Raw genomic sequence first — 25,346 nt, forward strand, 5'->3', positions numbered from 1 at the left:
AACTATCCCCTTAAACCACAAGGACATGTATAATGTCAATTTATTTTAATTTATTCAATTTCACCCAGCGAGTTAAAGAATAATTTGTTTCAATCAATAAACAGTAGAGCTTCTGGCCTCAGCACGTCAATGTCCAGAAGGGAAGAGAACAGGAGAGGACAAGTCACGGAAAGGTCAGAAATCCCTCCCTCTCTCATGCTTCTCTTCTCTGTGCCTCCATAAAATCCAAATTTTTGTGGGACCCCATTCCTGTCCATACACTGTATGGATCAACCCGTTTGGAGGGAGTGTGTGGGTGTGTATTTGGGGGTGTTTGGTGACCACACAGGTAGCGGCAGGGTGTTTAACATGCAGGACAGGAACTGCCCACCAATACTCATGCACAAAGATAAGCAACTAACAGCAGCACACACACTTTCACACCCACATTCACTCCGTCAATACACAAACAGTAGCAGAAGGCATTATAGTAGAAACATCACGACTCGCTCAAATGACGTAAAGGGACTCTTAGAAGACAGACGCAGACAACTTTGACAAAACAACCAAACACGCATAAAAACGCAACTTCATACACAGAGAAGCGGAATCTTTCTCAAGGGGAGAGCATAAGAACATTTCAAAAGAAAATACATAATTAATGGTGGTTGAAAAGAGCTGGTGAATGTTTCATGAATCTAGGACACCTCTCAGTCAAGGTTGCTTCCGCTCTATTCTTCCCTTGTATAACAGCGCGACAGTCTCAGACATGTAAGTGTGCACAAGGGAGGGAGAAAGAGCAACAGAGAGAGGGAGGAATAGATGATGCTATCACAGAAACTCATTAAACAACAGTATTCAATGTTTAATGTTCACGCAAAAATGATGGGAGATAAACATCATGGAATGTGACAGTGAACACCTGTCTCAGAGGTCAATTAGATAATGACTCAGGAAACCCAATAAAAACCCATCAAAACTTTTTTTTTAAAAGCCAAAGCTGAACTTAAAATTAATTTAAATGGAGGGCCAATGCCTTTCAGGCAAAGGCCTCTGGCTCAGGAAAATGATTATAAGCTTGTGTGAAGATCTGTGGGGCTCAATGAAATAGTTCACCCAAAAATAAAATGTACTCACCCTCACGTTGCTGTTCATAAAAAAGAAAAAACAAACAGCATACATTTTTGAAATGAGTAAATAATGTTAGGAATTAATATTTTCAGGTGAACTTTTCCTTGAAGAAAACCAGATACGGCATTCTCAGTCCATTCGTTTCAGATTAATGTCAACATTTCAACAGTGTTAAAATAAATTTGATTGGTAAAGTTTTGATGTTATTTCTTACCATTGTTTCTCCAGTTTCCCATAGGAAACATACTGGTAAACTTTGGTAAGATGGGTGTCATGTTTCAAGTCTCTTACTCACCCTGAACACGTATTCTAATGTCTCGACTGTGCAGTCCGATGTCATTTGCCACCTCACACCTGTAAACCCCAGAGTCGTTCTTCTGCAAGGGTCTCATAAACACCAAAGAGTTATTCACCATCTCTGCTCCATCTGGCATCTCTCCATCCAACCTAAAACATCCAAACACGTCTTTATCAAACTCTTTCCATTATCCAAGTCTGCCCAGGCGCTATGGAAAATGTCAGTAGCAGCAGAAATCTAGAATGTCAGTCAAAAGCTTGACTGAAAACACGTTTCTTAAGATTTTAAATTCCATTAAGGCCATCTATATTTAATGGTTGATTGCAGACAAAAAGAAGTGAAAAGCTTTTGTGAAACTGATCAGTTGGACCAGATATTAAAAAAAAAAAAAAAAAAAAAAAAAAAAAAAAAAAATCAAACCAACAAGTGGCTAGCATACATGTCAACCAGTTTTGATTTGTTAAACATATTTTTGCCCATTCCACATCATTTTATAGTTCAAAAACTCCATTGTGGTTATTTTACTCAAAGAATGGTTTGTCAAAACATTTACGACTGCTTAAGGCAGATATAACAATAATTAATAAATGTTTAAGCTCACATGATTGACATGCAATCTTCTAACTTAGTGAACAATACTGACAAACATTAACAGACTAGTGGATTCCTAGAATTAGATTTGCTTACTTGAATAAGTAGAATGTTTGGGCATCCACTCATAATACTGGTCATTTGCATTGAAACCTGACAGTTTGAAAGCTACTCTTGGTGTTGTGAATCGTAGAGATAATCTGTTGCTTTGAGATGAGTTCAGGAAACTGGCAATGACACTCTTGAACCCATTCCAGACGTGGTGCGCTCTGGCTATTGTGAGTGTAGTGGTTACACACCTGATCCATCTGAAGTGCTGGGCCGGCGGGTTGGCCTTGGCTCGACACTTCAGTTGCACATTCTCCCTGCCCACATACCAGTCGCCGTCATAGCCCAGCACCAGGATGTCTGGAGCAACTGCGCACATACACAAAGCACAAAGGGATCACTTAGAGTAATTTTAAAAAGGAAGGTAAAGCTAGGCTGTGCCTTGTTACAGACCCTATGAAATTACATGACAAGTGCAGGTTTCTTGTTCTGTGTTGACGCATTTCCTATTGAAACAGAAAGTTTGGGCAGGACATATCAATTTTTAAAGACCGAAAAGGCTTAGTTTATGTCACAGCCATAAATCACCAGTTGCCATGGGTTATGTATTAGGGGGCGGGGCAGTCTCATGCTAGAGAGCATCCAATTGGATAAAACCTGTGTAGTTATATTTTGTTTGAGCAATACTAACACTAAATTTAACATGGTAAATTTTTATATAAGGTATTATACTGTACATTGACTAATTTTGGTGGTTTGAATACATGACATTACGTTTAAACTGTAATATCAATCTATGAGAAAGTTGCATTTGTAAGAAAAAAAGTCACAATTAAGGGAAATACCAAGTCAGTCACAAGATTTAAAGTCTCAATCTTGCAATTTTAACATCGTCTCCCATTTAAGACTATTTATCATAAATGCGACTTTGTATCTATAACAAAGTGACTTCAAATCGCTCTAAAAATGTAGATATAAACTACTTCTACATATAAAGAAACAATTATGAGAAGTTTGCAAGGCAGAAACATATTTTATATATGTGTGCGTATTTTTATATCAATGACAAATGGTACAACAATAAAGTAGCAATCTATAACAACAACAACATTATTATTACTAATTGATCATAAAGCAACATAATTCATCATTAGGACTTTGTGTGTCTGACCAGCAGTACAAGACCACTTACAAAGACAATGGACACTGTATTGATTTGTGCCTTTAGAAAAGCTCTTTAAAAGTTCTTTAAGTGAGCGTGCTGAATTAAGATGTCATGTAGACCCTATGAGATGAAAAAAGATGGATGGAAAATGAAAGGAAAAAGCTTCCGTGACTGTAGCCCCCATTGAGCGCAGAAGCGTCGTCCCATGACCATGACCTCTCTCTCCTCACACTCCCTACACCGGCTGCTTCCTGTGCCTGCCCCTCACGGTTACATCTATATTTCATACAGCAGACATCTGTGCTTACGTACTCACCACCAGAACAGATACACACTTACGTGCATTCCACACTGCTCAATGGTGCTTAGTAGAAGTCTGTGTGCAGAAATCGTTAAACGCCACTGATAAATCATTTGACTGAAGCATCATACACGTATTCAGTACAAGTTCATGAAACCCTGAGGACTGTGTCTTAGCAAAAGGGCTTTTAGCTCCATCACGCACAAGACGGCATCAAGACATCATGTCATGTGGATAGTTACCGCACTGGGGTGATATGGAAAACAGATGTGAGCTCTGGACATAAATCTAATTGCCTGACGTGGTATAGAAAAAACTAAATGTAAGCTACTGTGAAATCTTCATGGAGAAGCTACTTTGGGTTTTGTTGTGCTAGATTGAGCAAACAAAAACAGGCTTGCGTGCACACAGGAACAAGCACCAAATGAGAGTCAGGTTTGGCTTTTAGAAGTAAATATGTTTAGTGGCCAACTGGCTGATAAGCGGTTGCATGGTTTAGATTGCAAGTCTGATTCTTGCAGTTAAAAAAATAAATAAATAAATAAAATAATAATTCCTTCAAGGGCTGATTATCCATACAGATTTCCATATTTATTAGACTCGGTTTCACAATATCTCAATTTGTTATGATTCTGGTTTCCATCTCATGTGGATGTGAATGCATTTCAGTTAAATTTTTTACTATTTATAACAATCCTTCTAACGAAATGCTATAAATTATATACTGAACATTATAAAAAAAAAAGAAAATAAAAAAATAAAAAAATAAAAAATTATATATATATATATATATATATATATATATATATATATATATATATATATATATATATATATATATATATATATATATATATATATATATATATATATATAATAAAAACACAAAAACTGTTGTGTGAATACTAAATGAAGCAAACTTTAAATGGCATTTCTTGTGTAAAGGTACTCTTAAATTGCAAAATTATATAGCGAAGAAAGAGTACAGAAAAACTGATATATTTTTATAAAATATACACAGAGTTTTTAAAATGTATACAATAAAAGTCAAAACATTTTTATATATAAACTTTTATAAAATATACACAGAGTTTTTAAAATGTATAAAATAAAAGTCACGAACATCTTTCGAGTTTTTAAAATGTATAAAATAAAAGTCAAAACATTTTTATATATAAACTCTTTAAAATATACACATAATAGTGTGCTCTATTTCTAATGAAAAAAAGAAATACGAAGCTGGCAATAAGAATTAGTTATGGCTAGTAAATTTGCGCAAAACAAAACAAAACAAAACAAAACAAAACAAAAAACAAAACACAAAACAAAACACAAAACAAAAGAGATCCTGCATAAACAGAATCATGTGCACACTCTTGTCACACTATAAGAAACCCCTATCAGATACTCACAATGTACGTTGATGATGTAGGGTATCCTGAAGTCGCTCTGTAGAGCGGGGTGTTTGACCACACATGTAAGCGTGTGGCCCTGGGCGTGACGGGAGGGTTGCCAGGTGTAGTGCACCTGGGTCGTAGTGGTGCCGTTGACATCGTCCTGCATGTGGGCCTCAGAGGTGCCGTACAGATTCGTCTCCCAGGACACGTCGGCAGGGGGCCGAGCCCTCTCAGCAATACAGGTGGCCACTGTGGTTTCATTGCCACCGTCGATCAGAGCAGAAGATCCAGCAGAGACGTACACCTTCGGCTCCACTAAGACAGAGAGACATCTTTGAGTTAAATACACCACACCACTTGCGTTTAATTCTGAGCTTTAATGTGAGGAGACAAACTCACACTATTACTATAAAGATGTATCAAGATAATGAACCGAGCTAAAGCACATCCATTCAGACGAGAGTACAAAGCTAACTAAAAGCTAATCCCCTCAGCATTAAGAATCGCTCCGGTAGCACAGCCAGTAAATTCATAAACTGATAAGAATGACTGAGAGAATAATTCGATTTTCGTTGAGAAGAAATAAAAGTCTTATCGAACTAAAAAAAAAAAAACATTCTCTGTGGTTACTACTGGCTGAGGGTGGCCTCGGTTTCTCATCAGAGAGCACTAAGTGCTTTTCCAGAGAAGATGAAATTATTTGTTTTAATGGCTTATCCAGTTTACATGGCGGAAGGGGCGGGGCTTGGGCGTGTGCAAGCTGTTATGAATCCAGCAGTGTTCAGGCCTGGAAAACTGAGCTTTGCCTCCACGACGGCTGACAGAAACTTAACATGTGTGGGGAGCTTTTCCCGTCCATTCCTCTACTCAGTGCCATCACTGGTGGAGACAAACGGGAACGCTGTCCTGGGATCCTGTGACAAGGGAGGCCCACTAAATCAAGAAGGGCTAATGCAATCATATACTGATATACACTACTGTTTAAATGTCAGGGGTTCAGTAAATTATTTTAATGTTTTAAAGGCTGATCAAAATGCAATATAACAGTAATACTGTGAAACATTATTACAATTTAAAATGATTGTTTTTTCTCTGCCCATCTTGTGAAGTATTAGCATTGGCAGTTGACCTTCAGAGACAACAGTAGCAGCTGTGGTCGTCGTACCTTAAACCATCCACTGTTGTGTGGTGACTGACATGTCATGAGTGCCTGTGTTTGTGTGTGTGTGTGTGTGGTAACTCTCGTGTGTCACTTTAAACCAAAAATTCAACTGGACCATGCAATGACATCCTTGACCCTAAAGTGCAGTGGATCCCAAAAGCAGCGGGCATCATTCCCACACTCATACACTCCTGTCTCCACGCACACACACAAAGCAGCGGGCATGATTACAAAACCACACAGTACATTCCTCCTGATCTAATTATAGCTCTGGCGCGTGTTCCTCCTCCCTCGCTCCTGCTCTCTCACTTCACCGCACTTTCCATCCTCCTGCATCCCACCCCCCTCCATCTCTCCTTTTATTAAAGCTCTCAGTCCCCGTTCGTCTCTGCTCTCGTTCACGTTCCGGTTTTTCTTCCAACTGCACAGCTCATTTTATCGATGACATCATCTTTTTCAATTCATGTCTTTCAGAGCTTTATGAACCTTCACTCAACTCGTGTGTCTGCATGCCATTTATTACTCTAACACAGCATCTACGTGTGTGACACACGTCAAAACTAGATCGCTTCATCGGACAATTTACAGCTTAGTAATGTTTACAATAATGGCCCAAGAGCATTCAAAGAGCATGATGTTCTGCCTTCTCTGCAGAAATTAAATAAAAACAACCACTAGGGGTTACTATTAGGATTAGATATTAATTTGCATAATAAAAAATATATATGTGTGTGTGTATAGGCACTGTATGTGTAATTTCATATGTGTATGCATGTGTGTTCGTGTGTATGCGTGTGCCAAGATGGAATAATGTATGTGTGCGTGTTTTTTTGTGTGTCTTGGTTTACAACGAAGCTTCCATCTACTGGCCGCTAGAGGCTGGCTTCAAAAGGGAGTCAATCCCATAGACTCACCATGTTAAAATGCCCAACTTTACAGCAGAAAAAAACCATTTTACAGCCTGGTATAAAAAATTATTTTGGTATATATAGCTAATTTTGCCCTTCATGACAACTGTGAGGGGGATGAATTTTCTTTTTTAACTCATCCGTTTAAATTATATTAAGCCTTAAAGTTCTGCATAATTAAGGGCGTGGCCACTTGAGTGACAGGTGGATTGCCGCTGCCGTCACCACCGTCGAGCTAGGTTGGCGTGGCTTCAGCAACCAGCTCCCGGCTTTTTGCTCGTTTTCGATCATCCGGGAGTGACGAGCTGCCAAGATGGCGACGGCCCGCTCAGTCCATTTTGAGCTTCAAAAACGCTCTTCAGAAAACTACGGGTGACGTCACGGACACTACGTCGATGTTCATTTGTATACAGTCTATGGTGTGTGCATATACACACACTCATAGCATACATCCACACACATATTTGTGTGTATGTACTGTATGTGTAATTGTTTTATTATGCAAATTAATATCTAATCATTATAGTAACCCTAGTGGTTGTTTTTATTTAATTTCTGCAGAGAAGATAGATACAGCTAACTAACACAATAAAAGCATGATAACAATAAAAAACATACACAGCCCTTATATATATATATATATACACACACACACACACACATATATACACACGCGCACACACATACACAGCCGCCATTGTTATATATTAAGTAGTGGTAGTAATATAATAATAGTAGCTATAACAACATATACTTTATTCAATAGTTATTTAAATGTAATATAACAAATTTATATATTAAATACAGAAATACATTAAACAAATTTGTAAATAAACATTTCTATTTAATATTTGTCATTATATATTACAACAGGCCAAATTTTGAACAATATGCAAAAAAAAACAAAAAACCTTTAAGCTGAAATTCTGCACACTTGGCCATGCGCAATAGAAACCTTTTTAGTAATTTGGTATTTAAATAACTAATATTGTATAAATTATACATTGTTGTGGCAATACTAACATTAATTGAGAAATTTTGTTATCATTAAACAACCAGTGCATGGTTACTTTTTATACCAACTGATTTCTGTTGAAAATAAAGTAGGATTGCTAAAGTCTATTCTTGAAGCGACCGATGACACCGAGGATGTTCCCTGTGTAACCTTCATCTTAAACTCACAGAGGAAACTGCGACTCTCCTCACGCCCCCATAGAGCGATACATAATTGATATACCTAAAACAAAGCACTGTGCTTGTAAACTTCTCTTGTTGTCTCTTGTACACCCAGATAACAAGAGCACACCGCTTCGTTCGGCTGTATCTGTGTTTAGCAGAGCAGATGGCTCTGGGGGTTTGGTGGAGGAAGAGAGTTTAAACATCACCATGTTCTCTTAAAAGAGCTGGACCGTCTCCCAAAACACTGCTTTCATTCCTACCCTGAAGTTGCTCTTAATGTTTTTCCACCCTCTCGCACACACACACCGCATACTTGCCTACTTACACAAATAAGCAGCGCTTTATTCGGCAGCTGTGATGTGCATCCACTCGCACGCCTTTCTTTGTTTGTCGACCGCACGCATGCGAAAGGTTCGTCACGGCACTTTCGCATTAATACACAAGCATCACGCTATGAGTGCATAATCTAAATTAATCAGACTGCAAAAACGCACAAGCGCACACACGGTGTCTCTTGTTACCTATCACGCTGACAGTGGTGGAGGCCTGAGTGTTACCCAGCGGAAAGGTGGCAACCTTGCAGGTGTATATGCCGATGTCAGCGAAACCCACGTCTTCTAGCACGATGGTGGCATCACGCATGGAGGGCGAGCGGAAGGACAGCCGTCGCTCATATTCGGGGGGGATGGAGATGCCAAACATTGGGTTATACACTGCCAGGGTCACCCATCCAGTGGGCAGCTTCCTCTCCCACGAGCTCTGCGTCAGGCTGAGGTTTGTGTCCACCTGCACCCTGCAGCTGAGAGTGACGTTCTTTCCCAACACGGCGTTCACCTTTGGCGGGACAACCACCTGGCTGCCATACACCAGCCCTAGGAGAGAGAAATGCACACATCGTTAGTCAGGACACTTGAGCAGCTGCAGAAAAGTGCTCTTGAAGTCTTGAACCATCTCAACTGACAAATCCGTTTTTATCCTATTCAAGCTCCGATCAATCAGACGCCAAGGTCTCTTAGCACAGCTCCTAATTCCAAACGAGAAACGTCAATTCCCTTTAGCTTAGACGTCTGAGGAGGAGATGGATACAACACTGGTTAGCTGGTGTAACGTGTTGTGCTGTAAAACGAGCAAATGAAATAAGTTTTATTGTGCTGGGGGGAGGCTAAAATTAGTCCTAACATTTGACTTCCTGCAAAAACACTGATTTCTAAAATAAAAGTCTAAAAATGGGTCAGGAACAATGCAGTCAGAGTAGACTGGAGAAAAACTTCCTGACATTTGATGTCTTATAAAAATACTTGTTTCTTTAATAGAGTGTCAATCACGCAGTGTGAACTATCAAAGACATGATCTGTCGCCGATGCCTGTAAAATATTTTGCATGCCAAATATCTGGACCTGTCGCCATTGTGTGAAAACAACTGTACAACTTTGAAATTTGTGCAGTGTGAATTCGGCATAAGTTTACAACTGATTTATGTTTGTTTCTAGGTTTGAGGGGAGCGATGGCTCTTTTGGATGTTCACGATGTAATTTTCATCTAAGGAAAGAGCAAAAAAAAATTACTGCAAAGAACAAAACCCTGATTTAAAGAATGAAAAGTCTAAAATGGGTCAGGAACAATGGAGTCACAGCAGACTAGAGATAAAAAAACAACAACAACTAAACAATAGCTGAGTGGCAAGAGCTCCAGTCTGTGCAGCCATCAGGCCCATAGGGCTTTAAAATAGGAACAACATGGGCATTTACCACAAAAAAATCTTTTTGACTGTTCTCCTCCTCCTCTTCCTTTCCGTTAGCCTACCTTCCGTCACTCAGCCCGTCATCATTTTTTTCCTCTTTCCATTTGCCGAACAAAATCTTAATTATGTTTGAAAGAGGGCGAGCGTGTGTGTGAAATGAGTGCAAAAGACAGAGAGACAAAACGGGGCCGAGGGAGAGATGAAAGCTAAAAGATGCCAAAGAAATAACAAAGGCCACATGAGGACAACCTGTGTGTCTTATTACACCCAGACAGCTGTGCCCGCACCATCTGAATCCACATAACACATACACACGCGAACACGCAGCGCAGTCGCACGCGGCCTCTAACATGTGGCGACGGAGGCAAATCAGTGTGTTCTGTGGGGAGATGATGGAATTCAGATCATCTGGTAGGATCTTCTCTGGATTCCCACATCAACAGCACATCAATTATCTGCAGGAGTGTACAGCAGTGCCACAGTACCAAAAGTTTACCACAGTACAATATCATTTTACAAATATCAGCACAATCTGCTCCTATTCTGCAAAGTTCAGCAGGTCAGACAGCATGATTTGTGAGATTAATTCTATTTCTTAAAGGGGCAGATGCCTGAAAATTAATAGTATGTCATTATTTTATTCACTCATATGTTGGTGCAAACCTGTAATATTTGTCTCTCTGTCATCCTTCAGTAAACAGATTTTTTTAATCCATACAATGAAGTTAATGGGGTCAAAAATATTAAGATTTCGTGACCATTTCTTCTGCCGGTACTACAAAATTTTGTGAGCAGTCGCACTGCTGCGACCATCACACTGTTCAAATCGTAAGCGCTGCCATTTCTGTTGCATATGAGAAACATCAAACGGCAAACAAAACAAAAGTGTAACAAAATCCCGCTTCTCGTTTGAACTTGTTCGAAAGTTGATTTCACAACACTGTTACAGCACAGCGGTGCGAGATCCAGTGAGAAGCATTTTAATTTGGCGCAGAATGAATAAAGATTGCTGCGAGATCTAGTGAGATGCACTTAAATTCTACACAAAAACCTCTGTTATAAACAGATCAAATGGCAGCAATAACAACTACATGTATGAATCTACGAGATTACTTTTTGTGTACAAAGAAAACAAAAATAATGACTTTATTTAACAATTGTTAATGATTTGGTATTAATACAATGGAAGCAATATATTATAATGATTTCTGAAAGTTCACTTGACTCTGAGATGCCTACCGCGGTGTGAGGTCATCACCGCACATGATTTTTTTTTTATTTATTTTTTTGCTGAAAGTTACAGGACTGCATATGGTGTGTGATTTGAACTATAAACACATTCATCTTTGCTAATAATTTACTTTTTCTGCGAGTCCTATGTTCAAGGGCTTCTGGGGAAAAAGGGAGGGACAGTCCATTAAACATATGGGGGATTTTTTTTTGTGTGTGTCTGATTTTTAATGAACTGCTAGCCATGTTTCAGTACTTGTAATGTTTACAGATAATGTTAAATTAAATACACACAAACACGGGCAGGGGCACTAAGCAGAAAATGGTTGCGCGCGTTCTTGAGCAAGTCCCAGCCATTAGGCGGGTTTTGATGGATGACCGGCGCACAGCCAACATTTGATACCGACGTGGCAGGACATCGAAGTCCTCGAATCCATTAATGCAGCGCTGAAGAAGGTTGCGGATTTTACAGATGCGCTGTCTTTGTTAAACCAGTCCTACAGTTATTAACTGAGGATCTTTTGGTCCCAACCGATGAAGATACGGAGTTGACGTGCAACCTGAAAAAAAAAAAATTGTTGGAGTCTTGAAAGACAAATATAGTGCACCTAGGGTTGCCACCCGTCCCTTAAAATACGGAATCGTCCCGTATTTAAAGGTAAAGTGATGCGTCCCCTATCAAATCAATACGGGATGCGATTTGTCCCGTATTTTACAAATGCCACCACATAGTTGAATTAACAAATACGTATTCTGCACTGTTTATAATACTAATAGCAATTATAATGAAATCAATTTCATACGAGGTATTAGAGAAGCTCATTTGAGAAGCTCAAAATGCAATCGCGTGATTGCATTTTGGCGTCTTTGTTTTCCATAGCGACGGGGTCTCCAGAACGCGCGCCTTTAAAGCCTTTTCACATGAGCGCAGCATGCGGTAAATAAACCTGCGCGGTTTAAAACATAGGAGCTCACATCTGCCCTTTGAAGACTCTCCAGATGTAGGGCTGAATGGGAAAGTTATCCGTAACTAATGATGAACGCGCAGTTTGCAGAGAATCATTCAGTTGCTCACGGTGGACTGTGACTGAGGACCATGTAACTTAGCCGTTTGGTTACCTCAGTGTATTCAGTGCGGCTGGCAACATCGTCACCCCGTTAAGATCCTCGCTGAAACCTGACAAGGTTAACATGTTGGTTTTCCTGTCACGTAACATGAAGACGGAAAAATAAAAGCAGCAGCACGATTCATTTAAGCGGCCCAACAGACAAACACTTGTTCACTTTTTGTTTTGTTATTTTGCACTTTAAAAAAGGTTGTTCATGTTTAGCCTATATAGTTAACTATTAATTTTTAGCTACAATTTATTATAAATCTTAATTTGTTTATTAGTTTATAATAGAATACTGCTTTATAATTATTAAGAAAGTGTAACTTTAGCCTAATCATTAGTTAATTATTAATATGTACCATTTAGTATAACTGTTACTGTTATTTGTTTATTTGTTAATAAAGAATACTGCGTTATAATGATTAATTTCCATTGTATTCATTTCCATTACAAGCTGCATGCGTTCTTGAGTATGACGCGGCCGCCGGGGGATTTTGTGTGTGTGTGTGTGTGTGTGTGTGTGTGTGTGTGTGTGTGTGTGGGGGGGGTGTGTGTGTGTGTGTCGGTTAACCGCCAAATCGCGATTCTTGTTGCTTCATCACCGCGGTAAGAAAAAATCCTATACCGTCACAGCCCTATTTATTCAACAATTGTTAACGATTTGGTATTTTTATTCAACAATGTTTCCAATAAATAAGATGCACACAATCAATCTCATCTCTGGCTGACGTCAAACCCTTTTCTTTAGTGTTGCCTAGTGAGAAAAGCTTTAGCACCATAAACCCATTATGATCTGTCAGAGATGCTCTTCATCAAAAGGAAGTTTAAGCTGAATAAGACCCTCAACCCAGCCATCTCAGAGTTTGTGAGTCTCCACACAAACATATTCATGTGTGATTGCTGGCCGATCGCTGACCTGATTCTGAGAATTAAAACCAGCCCCTCAAACAACCGCGTCGCTTTGGTCCACTCAGAGCAACACTTCAAACAAAACTAAATATCTGGATTTAATCTACAGTCTTCGCCATTCCCTTAAAGACCATGCAAGTTTTACAGTGACCAGCTCTGAGAAAGACAAGGAGTCTGTAATAGATAAAAAGGAAAATAAAAGATGAAAAACAGAGGGTACAGATAGATGTTAAACACAACAGGCGGTGTGAAAGATCAGTGAAGAGAATGCTGGAGCATATTCAGTCAAATAAACAGAAATACTGTACGCACACACCCACCCATTCGCTCGCTCGGCCTCTCAAACGACAACGCTAATTGCAACAAGCTGCTGGTCGGAAGATGTAATCGTAAATCAAAACCCGCCGCATTGCTTGGCAACAGATTCCAAACATTCCGCCGGAGCGGTTGTCTTGCCAGCAACGACCCTCCTTCTTTTGTCTCGACAGTACATCCTTGCTGTGAATGGAAGAGAAGGAATAAGAGAGACAAAATGTGGCAAATAAGAATCATAAACAAAGTTTGGAAGTTATGTCCTCATCAGCGCCAAAAGCCAAAACAAAGCCAACAGATGACCTCACAGGAATGAATGAGCAAGGGAGGAAATGATCTGGAGGATTTCAGCTGTAAATTTTGACTAACGTTATGCCGTCAGCATTTAAACAAAGGCATTTTAGGCCACTGAGTCACACAGAATGAATGGGGAACGCCAAAATGCAGGCCTCTCCATCCTTAAATCACTGGGTTCATGACAAACCAGCCACAAAGTTTCTGCTTTGACCAAATGCAGTGTCACTCATATGGGTAAAGATGGGCACATTTTCAGTTGAGGGGAGAAAAAGATGCAAAGAACTGCATTGATGGTCTTCAAACTTTCTGTAAATCTATAAATTAAATTTCTACTTTCTCCAGCCTGAGCCACCTAACATAAAAACTAATGTTTTAATATTAATATTTAATAATTTTAATATTTATGCCTAAAACCTAAAAGCCTTTGCAGCCTTGCAAACCGCACATTTCCTTAAGTAAATACCAAAGTAGGGCCTAGTTATTTTTTGTAATTCTGTTTGGTGTTACAAGTGGAGCAAAATAAACACGCTTTTGGGTCAAACACTTTGTCCAGTCTGTGATGAAATAACAAGCAATACATGGTGGATCTGAGAGAGAAATATCTGGCTCATATTTCACCCCTGAAAAAAAAAACAAGCAATTATATTTTATTTTGCACTGTGAAATATGACCCAAACATTTCTTGACAGTTTTTGTGAGATTCACTAACTATATTCATTGCGTTTATCTTCAGATTTGTATTATACTCTATGAATAGATGATAACAAGCCAGCTTGAAGAAACAATTAAAATGAATAAATAATAATATTATAAATCAAATATATGCTTATTTTTCATCTATGGTAAGGAGCAGAATTAATTAATAAATAAAACTGATGTTATTATTTAATAAACAAATTATGCTCATTACTTACAATGTTCATGTTACAGAATTAATGTTAATAATCCTTATTTTTAATATTTAATACATTTTGTAAGATTTATTCTATTTATAAACTCCCAAAAGGAACTTTTCTGTCCCTATCTTATTTGATTTTTTCAGAGGCCTGAGCTAAAAATAAGGATTTCTGATAACATGCCTGTTTCAGACTAGCTTCGGCATGTCTAGCCACATTCTGCAGACAGGACACAATTTTAGAAAAACCATGTGCCAAATTAAATATTCCCTAATGCACTAATGACTAATGTGTTTTATTAATTAAATTACTTCAGAGAATGAGAATAAAGTTCAGCAGACAAAGCTGTGCACCAAATACATTTCTGAATGGTGTAATAAACAAGCACGATACAAACTCATGAATGCTCCACAGCACACACACACACAAATCCATATAGCCTGAGAGGTCAGAGCGGCACAGGAAGTTAACTGTCCTGACAGCAAGGACACTGAGCTCCCTGAAGGGTTCGCTCTCTATTCTGCCTCAGTCAGCTATTCCCTCACACGCGCCAGCTACCTGCAAGGTGTGTCGGTGCATGTGAGGGTGTCTGCGCGAGAAGCTGCACGTCTTTGTGCTGTGAGATGATGGGGTTCAATTTTCCCTCTCAAAGACAGTTTGTATTCATTGCACATGGCAGGTCGCAATGGAGCCAGCACCTCTGCCATGATTCAGCAGATGGGCTTAACATTGCCATATCTTCTCCAAAATAAATATTCATGGAAGAGAAGGAAGGAGAGGGAAATGTGTAGAAAGAAATGAGTTTGTCATTAAAGAAGCGAAACAATCTCACTTCCCCTTTGCAAACATTCCTCTTCAGGTCAAAATGTTCCACAATCATTGAAATAATCTGCTGATTTAACCTAGGACTGCATGGAAAAAATAACTATTGGAAAAAAATGCTATTCGGCTTCTTTAGGTGATAAAGTAAAAATAAATAAAATAAAATAAACACTATAATAATAATAATAATAATAATAATTATTATTATTCTCATTATTATTATCACTATTATATTATTATTATTAACTTCATTGTGCTTATTTTTATATAAGGTAGGGTTAGGGTTTTTATTTTTTTTTTTATTATTTTTATTATTATTATTATTTTTATAGTAGTTTTATTTTTATAATTTTTAATTTATTTTAATAGTTGTTACTATTATTATATTATATTATATTATATTAGCTTATTTTTCAAATAGGGTAGGGTTAGGGTACTAATATATGTTATTTAGCTTCTTCAAGTGAGAAAATAAACAAATAGTAATAATTTTATTTAATTATTATTATTATTAATAAAAATGAGAGGGTGAGAGAGATAGATAAATTTGTTACGACAATTATTATTGTTATTATTATTATTATTATTATTATTATTATTATGACTTTATGTTTATGATTCTCTTCCTATGTATTATAATGCACAGATAAGCAGGAACTGACCTTCTTAAAATGCATTCTTCCCATGTACGTGACAAACAAAATCCTCTGACAACCTTCTGACCTTTTTGGAGAACCTCATTTTAAAATATAACATTGAACAATGATAAATGACCACTGGCAATGTAAAGGAGCAGCATGTGAAGCTGTACAGGGAAACAGGTGTTCTGGAAGGAGACATTGAGCTTAACATGACTGCATCTGCACATGTCAGGCGCACACACACACACACACACACACACACACACACACACACACACACACACACACACAAGAGAGATGCTGAATGAAAATAGACCTGGGTGATTGAAGAGCTCAAGGTTGTTTAAAGAAGACGTCAGGCGTGTAGGATGGAGCTTAAGGTCGTATGACAATAGTGTTGTATGTAAATCTGTACATAAAGACACTGACAGGCACTGATGTTAAGGGTTACACCATTTTTGTATGTAGCAACAGAAGTGGCTTCAGGTTTCACATAAATGTGGTCACTGCATCTCCAGCAGCCTGAGCACCAGGGACCTCAAATAAGTCTCCTCCTCCCTGAAAAAGACAAATAGCCTGACCAAGCTCTACGCAAGGCATATCTTTACAAATTTTATGCTTTGAAAGTTTTCTTAAAACTACTGAACCAAGCTGTTCTAGTTTGGCTGGTTAGCATGACAAAGAAATTTCACGTTTAACCTTTTAACAGCAAGACAGCGAGCAATTCACCAGTTGTCAGCAGGCTGGCTTCTCAAAGAATGGCCAACAATCGGTGACAGAAAACAGAGCCACTTCACAGCATCATGGTGCAGGGACTCGCTGAGCAAGAGACCAGCGGGAATGCGTGTTAAGAGACCGAGAGCGTTTGTGAAAGCCTGTGTTGTGACAGTCCGAGCGGTGGTGAAGCTGATGCTCTCACACAGAGATGGTGGTTTTGGGAAGAGTGACTCATGGGGCTCCTTCAGAAAGCAGTACACTAGCTCCAGTCTAGACCACAGAGAGGCCGGGAGCCTGCCAGAATCTACCCCATACCGGCACAAAAAGTCAGCGTGAGGGGAAGGTGGTTGCACCAGAGGATTCTGGGACTCAGAAGAAAAGCATGACGGAATCTCCTTTAAAGCACCCAAGTCAAATACAGCATGAGGAACCCCTGCAAAATCCTATACATGCACCCTAAAATAAATGTTTTGTGCATTTCTTTTCGGGGCTTTGATCATGTAAAATATAATTAAAAAATAATTTTTCAAAGTTGTAAATATAACAAAGACTATTGGAGCTCTACTCTAATACTACTTCAGGTGTGCAAGAAAATACTACTTCAGGTTTTATACTTTACTCTTAATTCACTGTTACTTGCCAAATATTTATAACTGTTTGTGAAATTTACTATAAATTTGTGAGTGAAAATGGTTTACTATAAACAAATACGAAAGCAGCCCACTAGCTATAAATATAAATTTACTATAAATTTGAGTAAAACAATATCAAAAATGTTAAAAAATATTCCAATTTAAAAAAACTTTAAATATATAAAATATATTATATTACATGTTTGTGAAATTTACTATAAAAATCAATTTTTGTAGTGTATAATGTTTAAAAGTTTAGTTGTTTTAGGTTTAAGTTGCAAGTAAAACAAAGATTCTTGAAGTTCGGTTTACAAGAAAACAAGATTTTCCAATTTAATATTTCACATTTATTTGAATGTGTTGCTTGCTCTTTTTGCATTATTGTGTGTGAAATTTTATAGCAATTTTTGAATGAAAATTGCAAACTACACCTTTTTTCAGTGTAACTGGTTTCAGTTATAGTTTGCCATTTCTTAAATTTAAAAAGTAATTTTTCTAAGAATAGCACATTTCCTACATGTTGTGAAGGTGCAGGATTTTGTTAGTGAATTTGATGGTTGTGTAAAGATATTATTGATGACACTGCAAAAACAAAGAGAGATTATGAAAGCAAAGCTTAGCAAAAGTGCTACTCTGATGAGACAAAGCACAAAAATAATCCCTTTTTGCTGTAAAAATCCCTGATTGTGCCACGTGACTGAAGAGCTGCAACAGCACAATGGCCAGCACAGCAGCCCAGGTCATATTCTAATGCTGAGTCACAGTGTCTCTGTTTCTCAAGCTTCTAATCAGTCAACCTCACGGAGCTGCAATTCACAAGCCACTGTTTTCTAATGGTCAAAACAGCAATGGAAAAATAACTGTTTCTCATCTCCTACGTCAAAACCTTAACACTCTCCTTATTCTCCCTTTAGCTCCAGCGGAACAAACCAATGTTTTCATTTTACTCTGGTTGTCTTTTCCATCCCTCTGAGGTTAATATCATTCCATATGCCTGGTTAATATGAGACCAGAGTGAAAGGAATATATAGGGTGAAAAAAGGGGAAGCAGCCCAGGAGGAGAAAAAAAATAGATAGGTTTCAAATGCTTTTGACTAGTTTAATACGTTCAGGCAAAGAGAATTCACAATGAACAATATCATCTGTCCCAAAATCAGATGTCGCTCTGACTATAATAGTATTTTAATAAATAAAAAAATTAAAAAATACATTTATGAAAACTTTATGATTTAAATAAATTAAATGAAAATAGAAAATAAATAAATACATAGTAAAACAATACAAACATTATATACATAAATACAAAAATTATACAATAACATACTATTTAAAGCAAACAATACAATAGAAATGCAAGAATAAAATATTAGTGATGCACCGAAATGAAAATTCTTGGCCGAAACTGAACAAAATGAAACACTGGGCCAAAGGCCGAATACTGAACTGATTTTTCATATTTTTCCCCCATGTAGGCCTATTTTGCTTTTTTTTTTTTCACCATTGCATTAATTAAATTCCCAAAATGTGCTTTTTACTGTTTTGTCCTGCTTTTCAAATAAAAAAATAATTACAAAACAAATATTTACACATTTTTACAAAAACATTTTTTTAACATTTTGGCAGACATTATACCAACAATGCACAATTTATCTTAAAATAGATGTTAGTAAAATAATATTTTTGGCCATTTTTGAGACTTGAAACAGGCATGTATTTTTACTGTACAAATAAAGGCAGCCTTGCTGAGCAGAAGAGACTTCTTTTAAAACATTAAAATATATTACAGATCCCAATTTGAACACCATGTGTGAATGTTATAATAATTGTAGTAATCGAGCTGTTGTGTTGTAGTGTAATTATTATTATCATTATTATTGTCTTTTTTATTTTATTTTACAGAACGACAGTAAAATTACAATACTATCATTTATGAATGTCAGTGGAGTTGTTGCTTTTTCTTTGCTTTTATTTTGGCAGAAACCCGCAAGAAGATCTCAGTGCTTCTTTTTGTTGACAACAGCAGGCAGTTTTGTAAATGATTCTCATTTCGAATTTTGGAAGATGTTTTTCGCATGTATCACAATACTTATAAGTAACTCGTAATATTGTACACAAATCATTTAGACTTTTTTTTTTTTGCTTTTTACACAATCGATAACCTCTTGCTGTATGGAAAAGTTACACAGAGATGCTTCAAAAATGATCCTTTTTGTGTTAAACTAAAAAAACAACAGCATATGGGTTTGGAACAACATGAAGGTAGAGAGATCATGAGCTACTCCTTTAACTATACGACATTTATATGTGACTCACATCAAAGCTGAGGTTGTCTGAAAAACCAGCCAAGCCCTTTATTTCTCATGGGCCAAATTACAGAGCACCCCATGTGCGCTCAACCTCAACGCTCCCTGCGAGACCCCCTTTTTCCACATGATAACATAAGAGGTCTCTGAACAGTGATTTCCTTCCTTCTCCACTTCAAAACACTGCTAATCACACCATCAGCTATCCCAATTTAATGCTGTTCCCTGGGCTCTCAGCACACCATTCACAAAGCAGCAGCAACAGGAAGATTAATGAAACATGGCTTTAATGTGTGTTACTAATAAGAGGAGAAATGCTTTTCTTATGGGAAAGTCCAAGTTGTTTCCGCTGTCCAGCCAACTTGTTTCCTCATTCCCTGCAACTTCTCACAGAGGCTACACACACTGGGCAATGATACCTACGTTTCGTTCCAAAACCTCACTGCCTATATAGGCAGCACCCTACCAGTCACAGAACCTCACAAATGACCTATCTGGAACACTCTACCTCGGCAGCAACTCCATGCAGTACACAAATAAAGTTCCTCAGGAGAAGAGCTTGATACGCTAACAGTGTAATAAAATAAATGCACTAAAGTTGAGTTAAAAACTATTTTAATTAGACTGAAGTTTTTCATCTCACTAAATCCTGAAAAGTTTATGATTACTTTAAGTAAATTTAGTAAGCTACATTTCTCTCACCTTATCCACCATCATTGATTTATTTACACTGAACTCAATGGAATAAATTCTGGGATTGTTTTCTCTGGAAAAGATAAACTACCGTTCAAATTTTTGGGGTCAGTCAGGTTTTCTTTTAAAAAGTTAGGTTATCTTCTCATCTATTCAGCAAGGACACATACAATTGATCAAAAGTGACAGAAAAACATTACAAATCATAAATAAAATCATAGCACTTTCCTACTAATAAAAGAAAAAAAGATCAGATTTTTCATGAAAACAACACAAGTATTTTCAATATTGATTAAAAAAAAATGTTTCTTCAACACCAAATCAGCATATTTATGTGACTCTGAAGACTCCAAAAATTCAGCTTTGTCATCACAGAAATAAATTACATTTTAAAATTTATTAAAACAGAAAACTGTTATTCAAAATTGTAATAATATTTCAGAATTTTACTGTTTTTACTGTAGTTTTGATCAAATAAATTCAGCATTGGTGAGTAGAAGAGACGTCTTTCAAACACACACACACACACACAAAATTCTTACCAACCCCAAACTTTTTTCTTTCTTTCAAGAAACCTTATAAGGCAACATTATTCAGTTGCCTACACCTTCCTTTTATAATGCCTTAAAATGCTGCCTACAGAGACAGCTTACAAAGTTTTGAAACAAAACAGTTGTCTAAACAAGGAAGAGATGAAATGCTAAATGCTGTGAGTTGACAGTGCAGTGATTTTGATCCAGACTGGATGTACAATATTTAGGTCATTTGTTTCTACATAGTTCATCCAGATAAAAAAAAAAAAGGGCCAGTTCCAAACTCAAGCACAAATCCCGTTCTGGGATGCATTAGCATGGTGAGGACAGATTCAAATACACAAGGCAAAGCGGGTCTCAAGGATCCATCTGACCACAAGTCTCTGATGGAACAGATGGACTATTGCTTCAAAACAGTCTGCTTTCAGGTCGGCCCGTCAAGTTTGCGCTGCGACAGGGAGGGACTAAGGAATGAGCGGTTTGGGGGCCGAATCCATGTTTGAGCGTGGGAGACGCAAGTTCCTCGCTGTGGTAGGTGCAGCAGAGCTCCAATAAGGCCTCCTAAACAAACAGAGGTCTGAGCCTATGGGAGATTTTCTAACGTCTAGGAAATTTGCCCAGCGTATCATCCTAAAAAATCCCTTTTCTGAGTCCATATCCCAGATAGGAAAACAAGGGAGAGGGTGGGTACATGTGCTCACACACAAATTCAACTCAGCTTTGCCAATGCGGAGGATGTTGGAATACAATAAGTTTACTTGAATGATGAAAAGAGAGAATGAGCCAGTCTGATCTCACTCGGTTGAAGACACCCTTTAAGAAAAGCACTGACTCAGAGGTCTATTTCTATCAACTGAACTGCGACTCTGCATTCATTTTACATAAAGGTGCAATAGGTGATTGTCTTCAGAAACATTTTTTTTGTTATGCTGGTTGAAAGTCTCTTCACAGCAATCATTGAATTAAGTGGTCTACATGTATTTATCTGTATTTATATATTCTGTGGAAGGCGTAGGACCAAGAAATGTTTGTCCAATCAAAACGCTCCGTCCGAGCATCAACATCAACATCAACAAACATCAACAACCCGATCTTCCTTTCTGGTATTGTAGTACTTTTACTAACTATACTATAAAGTTTTCTCACCGGTTAATGACACATGATGTAGCCCAGCGGTTCCCAATTCCAGTCCTAGAGCACCCGCGCTCTGCATATTTTGCATGTCTCGCTTAGTTAACACACCCGATTCTGATAACCAGCTTGTTAGAAGTGAGCTATGTGCATGAACTGTTCCAATCTATATGATCCCTACACAGTGTTCATTGCGACCTACTCCCTGAGCAGGGGAAATCCGTCATCACACAAAGACAAAACTTACCAGAGAAGTTTGAAGTGTGAAATAATATACATTTGTAAATAAATACTATTTAAATTCACGTCTCACACACTTTAATGCCCTTTGTATGGAACATATATGCTCGCTAACCAACTGGAATCATGGCGGAATATCTGGTGATGTCCACTTCCCAGGGCACTTACGGTCGAATAGAACAAACGTTGCATGTAATAAGAGATAGATATGAAATGTGCAGAGCAGGAGGGCGTGAGGACTGGAATTGGGAACCACTTATGTAGCCTATTGTAGTAATGTTGTCTCTGGTATTCTGGTCTGTGAGTGTATATGCGTCCTTGCGCCCCCACAAAACAAACACACTAATAGGAAACTATGTTGCATGTTGACACAATGAGTCAGATGCAACAAAAAGAGTGTGATCTTGTTTTCTACAAGGTCCAGATTTTGCAGCTAGGGAGCCAATAATCAATAATCTCTATACATCAAGAAGAATCTCAATAATCTAATTCTTCTGATGTTTTTATTTGTTTGTTCTGTGATTTGTCATACTTCTTCTGTAAGTTTTACTAGAGACAAACTCCTTAACAATCAAGCAACACATCCCAGACAATATTTTTTCAGTTTTTGATTATTCTGATGTTTTGTTGGACATTCTAGTTGGAGGTACAGCTGTTGGGGAAGTCGTGGCCTGACTCCTAACCCTAAGGTTGTGGGTTCGAGTCTCGGTCAGGCAATACCACGACTGAGGTGCCCTTGAGCAAGGCACCGAACGCCCAACTGCTCCCCAGGCACTGCAGCATAAATGGCTGCCCAATGCTCCGGGTGTGTGTGTGTTCACTGCTGTGTGTGTGCACTTTGGATGGGTTAAAGTATGGGTCACCATACTTGGCTGTATGTCACGTCACTTTTTGTTCAAACGCGCATACAGACGCAGAAGTGGGAAACGTGCTGGCACCCTGGTTAAGCTCCGCACACGTGGCTTTCGAACTGCACTCCCAAGCATTCATCTCGATTATGTCCATTCCCTTCCTAACAAAACGGATTAACTTCTCCTCACATGCACCAACAAGGACTTTTCAAACTCTGCGGCACTGTGCTTCACTGAAACCTGGCTGAGTGAAGCAATCTGTCGGGCTACCAGCTATTCAGAGCAGATCGCATCACAGAGTTCAGATGTAACAACCAGGAGTCCACGATAAATAGAGGCCGATAATTAATGCGCACCGGTTATCTAATCAGCGGTAAATTCCATCAGGTGCTGATTTCACATAGAGCACCTGTTATTACACAGACCTGTTGTAAACTGACAACACTGATAATGAACGTGGATTTGCGCAGCTTATTTATCGTGCACCCCTAGTAACAACGCTGAAAAAGGTATGCTATCCTAACTTAGAGGCACTCTTCATAAACTGTAAACCACACCACAAAATACTATAAAACTCATTATAATCAATCAGTGATGCTACACTGTATGCAGCACGACACATGGCAAATCCCTGACAGTAAACTGCCTCGTCCTATTTATGAGGTACTGACACAGTTCAAATGTCCTGTGTAGATACTAGACAAACCTGTTGCGACGTGGTGTGTTGTCCGGTATGGTGTCCGCAGTCAGCAGAGGTTTGCGAAGCGGAGCCAGGCGAAAGGAAAAACCCGCTTTAAGTGGGTGTATTAACTCCTCGTCTGCACGCGCTCTCTTTGAAATAGGAATCGTTGCCACATTTCTTGTTAACAAATTTAATTTAATTTATCGCTGTCTCGTTTGTATTTGGCAAGTTTGGAGAAAGCCTCACCAAACCTGACCAGCCAGGCATTTGCGATCACGGGAACTTGAAGACACTTGTATAAACGCAGATGGGTGACATGAATGGAGATGGCACCAGATCGGCGAAGTATTATTTGGTTTCCCAACAAGGTCCATCACCCAACACAAAATCAATTTGCTGAATGCATAAACTGTATTTTCCTGCGCTCAAACCTGCCAATCTGAAGGAAATGCTGTGTATGGCATTTGAGGTAATTTGTAAATTACCATAGACTTGTACAAAACAAGTGTGCGTAGAGTGTATGACGTCACGTGCACTACCACCAGTGGCAGTAGGCAGTAGAGGTGGCTTGAGGTAATTTGTAAATTACCATAGGCACGGCGACTGTCACAGACCTATTCTCCACCTCTAATTATAAACCAACATCTTTTTCTCCCATTACATTCAATTTAGACAGCATGCACACAATACGTAAATAAAAAGCTGTCTGCATGCTATCTAAATCAAACATACACACATATACACACACACACATACACTGAGAGTGTGTCTGAGTGTGCATGCACGCCACACACGCCCGTACTAAAGCCCAAAAGACTTTCTTTCATAAGCTCCAATTTGACAGCACTGAGAGACTGTCTAATTAAAGAGTGAGAGGAGACGGATGCACTTGGGTGGGATGCAGCAGTCAGATTCTCTGCACATGGTTATGGATGAAAAACACATGAAGATAAAATAGATGAGTACTTCAACTCAAGCGAACGCCGACAGTCTTTCAATCACGAGCCCTTCACAAAATCAAAAGACTTCCGGTGCTGCAGTCTCAGAAGTTAAAAGGTTGTCTCCCGGAGGCGTCAATGGCAAAGCATTCACATTGGGAAGTCGTGGCCTAGTGGTTAGAGAGTTTGACTCCTATCCTGGGTTCGAGTCTCGGGCTGGCAATACCACGCCTGAGGTGCCCTTGAGCAAGACACCGAACCCCTAGTGGCATAAATGGATGCCCACTGCTCCGGGTGCGTGTTCACGTTGTGTGTGTGTTCACTGCTCTGTGTGTGCACTTTGGATGGGTTAAATGCCACGTCACTTCACTTCAAGGAATCAGAGGGGGAATGTTAAACCACGAGCTCCAAGAACTTCAAAGTCCCTTATGTGTATGATATGACAACAATGGTATGCATGATGAGGATGATGATGACAACAGTATGTGAAGTCACATGCAGAGTTTC

The 25,346-nt window shown here is 38.5% G+C and overlaps 1 protein-coding gene across 2 annotated transcripts in view; it reads right to left on the reverse strand.

Moving 5' to 3' along the window:
- Nucleotides 1-25,346, reverse strand: part of LOC122141346 (nectin-3-like protein) — a 57,337-nt gene that overhangs the window by 20,560 nt on the left and 11,431 nt on the right. For both annotated transcript variants that reach the window (XM_042748554.1, XM_042748553.1), the window contains exons 2-5: nt 8,681-9,031; nt 4,926-5,225; nt 2,299-2,416; nt 1,406-1,557 (exon numbers count right to left, since the gene is read on the reverse strand). In XM_042748554.1, coding sequence (XP_042604488.1) covers nt 1,406-1,557; nt 2,299-2,416; nt 4,926-5,225; nt 8,681-9,031 — 921 coding nt within the window. The remainder of the gene's footprint in view (nt 1-1,405; nt 1,558-2,298; nt 2,417-4,925; nt 5,226-8,680; nt 9,032-25,346) is intronic.

Source organism: Cyprinus carpio, chromosome B21 (genome assembly GCF_018340385.1).
Source record: "Cyprinus carpio isolate SPL01 chromosome B21, ASM1834038v1, whole genome shotgun sequence".
NCBI classification, from domain to species: Eukaryota; Metazoa; Chordata; class Actinopteri; order Cypriniformes; family Cyprinidae; genus Cyprinus; species Cyprinus carpio.